The sequence below is a fragment of the Mercenaria mercenaria genome, chromosome 9 (assembly GCF_021730395.1).
Source record: "Mercenaria mercenaria strain notata chromosome 9, MADL_Memer_1, whole genome shotgun sequence".
In the NCBI taxonomy this organism is placed as follows: domain Eukaryota; kingdom Metazoa; phylum Mollusca; class Bivalvia; order Venerida; family Veneridae; genus Mercenaria; species Mercenaria mercenaria.
The window spans coordinates 81385146-81394729 of NC_069369.1; the positions used below are offsets into that span (position 1 = coordinate 81385146).

Sequence of the window (9584 nt, forward strand, 5' to 3'; positions counted from 1 at the left end):
TTGACTAGATTTTGTGTATTGTCTATTATAGTTCTTATCTTTAGTAAACACTAAAATACTGAATCTTAAAACTGTTCGCTTTTGATAAGATCTTTAAGAAATTAACCTAGTAAACAAGATTTTACGTACATAAATAGAAGATGGTCTCACCAATGTTTAAGACTAAAAAAATCGACATTTCTGCGTTTTGAGGTTAGCTAGACATAGATCAGTTTCTAAAAATCTCTTTTAATATACCGGTTTCTAGTTGTTTTACATTAGATTTCCACACGTTTGGCCTGCAATTTGTGCGTAATATGTTTGATTGAATGTCTGTTTTTCTTTAGGTGTTTTGTTATTTTTTTCTCCAATTTTAACGTGTCAATCGCCTTGAGAATATTATAATTCTAAAACATGTTATATTAAATATGTTTGTTTCGCTTCAGAAAATTTCATAAAACATGTTATACTGTCATTTTCAGTATGGTAGTCATTCAGTAGATATTGTATGCAAGATTTAAGTAATTCAGCTGTATTTCACAAATATAATTTGAATAATGTTTTTGTAGACTTGGTTGTTTATCCTCATTTTAAGAGACATGCTTCGCAAAGGAGATCATTTGAACTTCACGACTATAAGCAGTGATTTAGATAATCCAACACCCCAAAACACCAATTCTCACAGATAATAAGGACATTTAAATATTCAAATATTACCACGTTCAAGCATTTCCCATATTACCTTATGAAAAGGCATATGTTTTTTCCAAGATTCAGAAGTCCTTCAGGGTACTTTGGCAGTGCCCATAAGTAAAAATAAATAAAAACAGAACATAAGCCTGATATAGTTTTATATCAATTTATTTTTCCCTGTAACATTTTAATCTTTATGAACTTGAACTTATTTTCCTGGAATTGGTGTGGGGGCGCCACCTAAAAATAAAACAAACAAAAATGTAAAGTAAGGAAAAAGATTAAATACATTTATTGTCAGTTATTATTGCATTTTTTACAATCAACTTCCAACGTGTTAGTCTTTAAAACATATATTCCAAGTAGAAATAGTAGACATAGAACATGTAACATATTACGTAAAAAAGTCATACTGTCGTTTCTGATTTTTTATTGTAAGATTATGTAACATATTCAGAAATTGAGTTAAGGGAAGAACTCGCTGAACGAACGTTCTATCCAAAAACACTTGTTCTCTAACTAACAAAACCATTACGTGACACCATGTTATCATTTCTTTCCTCCTTCAAACACTTACCTGGGTATACATGAATGGGCGGGGCGGGTGTTGGCGCACCGGATCCGCCACCTGAAACAGAAGAAAAATTTATCACTCAATTATTTTGTAGGAATAGTTCTTCCATATACATGTATCGTCTAAGTTGACAAATTTTAACAGCCTATTGAAGTTTTGAGCAAATTAATCAATTATAAAACTTTTAGAAAGTAACACTTTATTCCACAATATGCTCCAGATAATCAAAAGCATAAAACCTTAGATCTAGGCTGGGTATAAAGGCCAAAGCCCATATTCATCAAAATTTAAAATCTGAAATTTGCAAAATTTTCATTTTGTCCTGTCATTGTGGAATTAGCACAGATTGTAATGAAAATTGGCAAGAATGAGCATTCTGGATATACAAAAAAACTCTGTAAATTTAGTTATTATAAATTTGCTATTAAATTTTTTTTTTATGAAAATTAAGTCTTAATTTGAGAATTTAAACGTTGATAAATACGGGCCACAAGATCTACAAGGTATGTCGTTTGAGCGACCGAATCCGTAAAGGAGTTTTTCGTGAAATGCAGCTCTCTTCTCTGCGAATAAATCTCATTCTAGAGGTCCCCAAAGGTGCTAGTTTGTAGGAGCTTTTTCATTTTTCAAAACGTCTTTAATAATGTGAATTTTACGGCCAGAATGTATTAAATCAGACAAAATCACAATTTCAAAAAATGTTGCCTTTTAAACATTTTACAGAGTGGTAATATTACTTTTATGCTAACTAAGATATTCTGAATGTTTCGTAATAGTTAGTTCACAAATAAAGCTTTTTATGATATATTCAAAATAAATCAAGATATTTTGATAATTTAAAGTGTTCTTTAGAATGGTGTACATCAATGATATTGTTTTTCATTTAGAGAGAAATCAGAGAAAAATTGTGTTCCGTAAAAGATTAATTGAACAGTTGTTTGTCATTCATAATACCGATACTTGGAATCTTGTGTGAGTTAGAACTTCTCAATTTCTTGTCTGCACTATTAAAGTGCAGCATGCTCCTTCTCACAAAATTGCATTTTAACGGAAGACATTATGCACCATTACCTTGATTTGTAGAAGGGAGATAGTTTTTTAGGAAATCAATAAAACCTTACCTAAACTTGCTGGGAGAGGTGGTGCGGCTGTTGGTGGGCCGGATCCTGGACCTATTGAAATTAAAATTGAAGTGTATAAGATGCAGTTTTGTGGAGAAAAACTGTAGGAATAGGGAAACTGGTTTTAATATTAAGGAACTTGGTGGAATTCCCATGCATATAGTACAGGAAGTTACAGGTAACTGAGGGAATTCCGCAACCAAAGCATTAAGAAATCATACTTATTTTAAAGATATCTAATGTGCGTCTTTCACTATTAGTTTATTTAAGATAATAATTTAAAATTTAGAAAATCCTTATCAAATGAATTTGATTTTACTGATTATAAAAACTGCTTGAGTGTATAGAATTACATTCACAATAAAATGTCATTTTTATAGTCATTTGTTAAAAAATTACTGCCAGCTTTGTTGGTGGTAGTACATATTTATTCTATGCTTAGGTATTCGTGTATTAGTTGTGTACTACTGTAAAGACCCGCCACAACCTACACACTTCCCCTATCGAATGAAAATCCTTCTGTTAATACTTGTGTAATACAGCTATTTTGCAAACTGACAGATGGACAATTTAAGGCCATTCCTGAGTTATTGTAATTACTATTTTTGTATCCGCTATTTTATCCTGATAGTCTTTTTAGTATACTGCAAAGTTTCAAAACTATTCAGCTAAATAAATATCTTATATCGTAGAAACAAAGTGTTTTCAAAATACTCAAGTACTTTGTACACTGCTACATTAATTCAATAGAATTAACCAGTGATTTGGCCATTTATATGTCATCGTAAAGTTGCAAGTGTAAAAACAGAGTAGATGATTTTATTTCTCAATATTTTGATGCTAATCATGTATAACTACCACCAATAACACACAACAGAATAGTTAAGCTGTGGCGGGTCTTTAAACATAACACACAGTACTGTTTAAACATTTTCGTGTTTACACATTAACTGTAAAGTAATTGTTTAAATTTTCATATAGAATTTTAGTCTAATATATCTAAATCTTATAACGTCAACATTACATTTTTAAAGGTATGAAAACCGTTAGAATAGAATAATATATTTTTTGAAAAAAAAAAACAACAACAACAAATACTTACAAGAATACAATGTCCTCTTCCTTTTAGATAAAAATACCGATGGCTTTTCTTACTCGTATATCTGCCATGATGAAAAAGTAACGATTCCGGAAAATTTATGATAACTTCTGCAAATAATTATAAAGCTTAAAAAGCAAATAGCGTGAAATACTTGACAGGACAGGTTTTACCAAAGCCGCTAATTATACTGTAAAACACTTATAAAAATATTCGCGAACATTTTATTATTGTATTGATATTTGCGAGTTTCTTTTTTTTTTCAAGTTTCAAGTTTATTCAAAAGTCAAGGCCCTTATGGGCATCTGACATAAACATTACAAACAATGTAACATACAACATGGCATATGAAAAAGATGTCATTATTGTGAACTGCAGCTTCCGTTTCAACACATAAATTTATAAATTCATCGAAAAAAAAAAGACAAATAAGAACAAATTCGCAAAATAAAGTCCACGCGAAGTTAAAGTGTTTTACAGTACCTGTAATTTTCAAGAAATAAAAGGACACGTGTTTGTCAGATGATAAACATAAGGTTATAAATATGATCATGCACATTTATTCCGTTCGTGTAACATGCATTCCAAGTCTGAAATTGCTAGTCACGTGACGAATTTGGACTATTTCTAACCTGAAATACAAACGCAATATTAGCCATGTATAGCTTAGCTGTTGCTGGCAAAAAAGTCATTTGCAACTTTTTACACGTTGATAAATCATTGATTCTAGTACAATAAAGCATGCATGCGCTGGCATAAGCTCTTTATTCAGTGTTAAGTTAAAGTGAATATAAGCACGTGATAAAGAGAAATGCCAGAAAACAGAACAGAAAACTTATATGCAAGGGTTGAAACTGAAAATTATAAAAGCGCCAAGGGACATGTCCGCCAAACTTGAAAAACAGTACCATACAGTCCCCGTACTAGTTTAAGCGGATCATCAATTTCATGAAGCGCAAATTAAGCTTTACAAATGATGCAAACAAATATATTAAAACTTCGTGCACAGATTTAATGCAGTGCAAAGAGCATTGTAAAGCGCTCATTAATAAATGAAATGTCATAATACAAAACAAAAGACTAGAACTTGCACTTACATAGTCCACAAAACTTTTTACAGTTGTCCTGCACCCAGAGTTTGTAATCAGGGTCGGTGCACGTGTCTGGGTTATACGCTTTACAGTTTGGAATTTTGTCTTCACAAACTGGGGGTGGGGTCGGTATTCCTACTCGACAAGAAATAACAAAATTTCAATTAATTTATACAAGTATGTCCAAGTATTCCACGTCATATCAAAATTATGCGCGAGTGCCGAGTGGGTAGCAGGCTGTACTGCAACGCTTGCTATCCGGGTTCGATTCCTGGCCGCCGCTGATATCGGGAATAGTGTTCAGTTACAGGTGTTTGACTTAAATCGGTATTGTTTCCAGCCGTATTGACCTAGAATGGGCACTGGGAGATAAATATAACACCTACAGTGGAACTAACTGGGAGTACGTTGTCCTATTCATACCATTTGAGGACTTTCGTTGACCACCTACGTTAAATAAGTAACCTTTTGAAGAAATCTTAGACCATTTCTTTCCTTTGCTTTAAACGAAAAAAAAAATCGTCTATAAGATACAAAATAATGATGATGATGATGAGGATGATGATGATAAACATTATGACTCCTAGATACATTAATTGCCCGTAGTAGAAGCGGTAAGCGTAGCGAAGGCAGTAAACAAAAGAAAAAAAAAACAACGTATTTTCCATACCTGTACAGTACCCGCAGTGATTTGGACAATTGTCCTTCGACCAGGCCTTGAACCCGTCGGAGCAAGCGTTGGCACCATACTGTCTGCAGTCTACCTTATCCACGCAATCTGTTTACAAAAAGATACAGTACAAAATATATACAGATACGCGCTTCTGTCTGTATCTTCTTCTTGCAATCACATTTATATCAGCATACATATAGTGACACGCTATACTGTTTGCAATCTACCTTATCCTAGCAATCCGATTACAAAAAACACATTCATATTAGTGAAATATTTGAGCCGTGCCATGGGAAAACCAACATAGTGGCTTTGCGACCAGCATGGATCCAGACCAGCCTGCGCATCCGCGCAGTCTGGTCAGGATCCATGCTGTTCGCTAACGGTTTCTCTAATTGCAGTCGGCTTTTAAAGCGAACAGCATGGATCCTGACCAGACTGCGCGGATGCGCAGGCTGGTCTGGATCGTTGCTGGTCGCAAAACCACTATGTTGGTTTTCTCATGGCACGGCTCTTTTATTGATAACGCCGTTCTGTCTTCGATCTACTTTATCCGAGCAATCTGTTTTATAAATGCATTTGTATACTTACAACGCTACTTTTGCAGCATGTATACTATACTACATTTAGAATCTATAATTTGATGAATACTTGAATTTTGTAAATTCTATGTAATACTACCCTCACTCCGACGCCTACAATGTTATTATATTATTATTTAATGTTGATTTTTTTTCTATAATAATGTATTTATAGATAGGTTATACTATGGTTAGTAGTATTTGTCTGCAGTACTTATTTCAGTCACACAAATATGATATTTCTCGTTAATATATATAACAAACTTAAGTATTTGCTTAAGTATATTTCTTATTTCTTTACTTCGTTTTTGTAAAATTCACAATTGTGTTTTGATCAATGAAAGAGTCATATACAGTTCTGATAAAGAGCAAAAACAAGCGATGATTTGAAATAACAGACTTAGCTAAGCAATTACTTAAGTTTTTTCGTGACATTGGGGCCTGATACTCAAATAGATATCCGATAAGTATATCCATAATATAATTGAGCCGTGCCATGAGAAAATCAACATAGTGTGTTTGCGACCAGCATGGATCCAGACCAGCCTGCGCATCCGCGCAGTCTGGTCAGGATCCATGCTGTTCGCTAATGGTTTCTCTAATTGCAGTAGGCTTTAAAAGCGAACAGCATGGATCCTGACCAGACTGCGCGGATGCGCAGGCTGGTCTGGATCCATGCTGGTCGCACACCCACTATGTTGGTTTTCTCATGGCACGGCTCATATATTTCAACATTAGAATAACTGTCTAAGAAAGAACGCAGCCTGAAATAACAGGGAATCGGACAATTGCATCCCAGGATATTTGCCCCCATTGAACAAGTGGATTGCTGGCAACTGTTCTATCCTACCTTTCATTTCTACTGCTGAGAGGGGGTGGGGGTAGGTACAAATGTCCAGCTGCATTCATTTCATTTTGGGCAAATGTGTTGGGATGAAAATGTTCTATAACCGAAATAACATCGGCATTTAATGTCAGGAGTTTTTACCTTGAGGACTTATTGTGGTCGTGATAGAGTCCAATCTCGCTAATTCGGCGTCTGAAATGTAAACAGACTATCTATAAAATAAGTTTAATAATTTCAAGATTTGCTGTTAGTTAGATCTATTTTGTTTTAGTTTTTGAAACCGATCACACTTGTGTATTTTAACCAACCTGTCAGAAAAGTTAGCGTAAATTACTTAAAAAACGAAGCGTCTTTTTACAAGTTGGTTTAGAATAGAGACAACAGAGATGACCCAGAGCGGCTCAATTAATTCTTATACTTCGGTAGATGAGACCTAAATAAACGAATAAAACTAAGACTACCTTATCACCACGGAGACCGATATTCCGCGCACTGTCAACAAAAATGTATAATTCAAACGTAGTACAAGTCTAAATGCAGCAATTATACGCGATATCGAGGCAAGTATGGCAATATTCACAAAAAAAAACCCATAAAAGTTCAAGTTGGAGAAAAAAACATGCGCAATGAAAATGAAAGTTGTCAATGTGGACATACTTGAACACTTTCTACAGAAATATCTACAATTGTCTCCAGCCCAGGTTGCGTAGTCGGGGTTAGTGCACACCGACTTGTCGTAGGACTCACAGTTCGGGAGTTTATTCACACATGGAGGAGCTGGAGTGGTTGGTCCTGGAAGGAAATTATGTAGTTTAGAATGCGCAGAAAACATTTAAACCCTTTCAGTAATGAAGGCCAATAGACTAAACTGACACATTCTTAAAAAACCATTTTACATGGCCTAGCTGCGGAAACAACTGGTAAATTGAAAGGGAAACCACAAAATGTAAAAGATAAATCCATGTGGAAATTCTTTCTGATACGCAACCATGAATGTAATTGAATCTTTACAAAAGGTATAAAAGCACGGTCTGCATAAAATTAAAGATGGTAAAGCAAAACCAAACCGTACCGGTATAAATAAGAAATGTATCTGATATATTATGCATGTATTCTATGCCCATCAAGATTATAACAAAAACGTCTTCTTTATGCTAATATCAACTACGCCAAAAAAGACAGAGTTTGGCAACATTAGCCAGAGATTTCGTGTCGTAGCTTTAGATGGATCAGAAGTTAAAAATCGAACCGATGCAGTATCCACATCTGTTGGCACAATATTCCTTGGCCCAATCCTCATAAGGTGCCCTACAATTTGACTCCGGCATTTTCCAACAGGTGTCCATTTTGTCTTTACAATCTGGAAAATAGTATTGGCGAAAATTGATAACGATACATTGTAGACCACATTGATGCCATATATGGTATGTTATAGACACATAACGATAAGGGCAACCATATTTCGAAAATTAATTCAATATAATTTAATTATTTTCTGTAGGCTCCTCAAGTAATTACGTAAATACTAAACAAACCTTTTCAGGATCAATTGTTCTGACTACATTCTGAAAATTAACCTTAGATCAATGGCTGAAACTTTCTCAACATTTTACTAAAATATTTGAACTGATATATGTTTAAACTCACGTCATTAGAAATGACGCAGGTATTGTGGCATTATCCAGTATGTAGTATAAATGTATAAGAAGATCCCTTGGAAGTACTGTATTGTTGTTCGTATTAAAATCATGTTGAAAAGCAAAGAAAGATTTAAAAAAATTCTTTCATGAATTAATTCCCTTTGATATAAAAACTAACCCATCTTGAGTTTTCAAGTACGTGAAGATTGACTTTCATTTTTCTCTGCAATTAACATATGTTAATATAATCAATAGCGAAAGGTTTATTTGAACTAAAATTACAACATTGATGTTGGTAATATAGAGTAGAAATGCTGTGCAGGTTGATTGAGTAGATTACCGAATGGCTTTCTGGATAAAAATCAAAATTCCTACTGGAGATGAAAGCTATTTGATACGCAGTTGATCACGTAACACACAAAATAAATCAGATTTTTTCTCTATTTGATAAACCAAACGAAACTTTTTTGAACCAAAAGGTAACGATCGGACCATTGGCTTTTGCTCTCTGGCCATTGACCAGACAGTTATCAAAAACTGTTAATCAGCAATTAGATATAAAAACACATATTGATTCATACTCGGTGAATATTTTTCAACCTAAGACGTGTAAAAATCTGTAAATAATTATAAAAGCGCAGTACTCACTTGGATCAAACGATTTTGGTACTGGTGGAGCAGTTGTTCCGAATGACAAGGCAAACTGCGCCGACACCCCGGAGGCGGCTAACAAGGGTATCAGTAGGAAAACAAACATTTTGATCGTGTAAAACACCGTGAAATAATGACCGAAAGTAACATTAAGCGGCGATTATATTTTCTTTATAAGCTAAGTGTGGGAGTGTCGGCACATGGTATTTGCTACAAGATAAGAAGCCTAAAACTCCCGGGTCAGTCCTGAGTTGAACGAGTGTGATTCAACTTTATACAACTGATATATCTAAATTGAAAATCGTAGTAGATTGGAATGCAATGCATCTATATGACCGACTCTAGTTTTTCCCATCATCATTACCATCAAGAGTTAATTTTTAACTCACTGACGACTGGCTTATGATAATTTATTCAATGATTCATGGCGTAGTTAACAGCTACTTGCACACACATCGCAATAACTCTCAAAATAGAAATATAGTGCTAAAAAGAAATGGATAACAGGTTCTATCAACGATTCATTAATTACTGTTGCATGCAAGTGCAGTCCCGGTATCATAGGGTAATGGTCCTAATGGACATGTAATGAAAAGTATATATGCTCATTTGACTTTTAGATAATTCAGAACAAC

General features: G+C 34.2%; 1 protein-coding gene across 5 annotated transcripts in view; it reads right to left on the reverse strand.

Moving 5' to 3' along the window:
* The window catches only part of LOC123547587 (mucin-2-like), a 28024-nt gene extending 18894 nt beyond the window's left edge, over positions 1 to 9130 (reverse strand). The window contains exons 1-8 of one of the 5 annotated variants that reach the window (XM_045334797.2): positions 8947 to 9129; positions 7908 to 8018; positions 7316 to 7450; positions 6800 to 6850; positions 5228 to 5335; positions 4564 to 4692; positions 2368 to 2418; positions 1250 to 1300 (exon numbers count right to left, since the gene is read on the reverse strand). In XM_045334797.2, coding sequence (XP_045190732.2) covers positions 1250 to 1300; positions 2368 to 2418; positions 4564 to 4692; positions 5228 to 5335; positions 6800 to 6850; positions 7316 to 7450; positions 7908 to 8018; positions 8947 to 9055 — 745 coding nt within the window. In that variant the 5' untranslated portion in view covers positions 9056 to 9129. Of the gene's footprint in view, positions 1 to 1249; positions 1301 to 2367; positions 2419 to 4563; positions 4693 to 5227; positions 5336 to 6799; positions 6851 to 7315; positions 7451 to 7907; positions 8019 to 8946 lie in introns of all 5 variants that reach the window. The other 4 variants (XM_045334801.2, XM_045334799.2, XM_045334798.2 and 1 more) reach the window with 4 other exon arrangements.
* Positions 9131 to 9584: the final 454 nt, after the last annotated feature.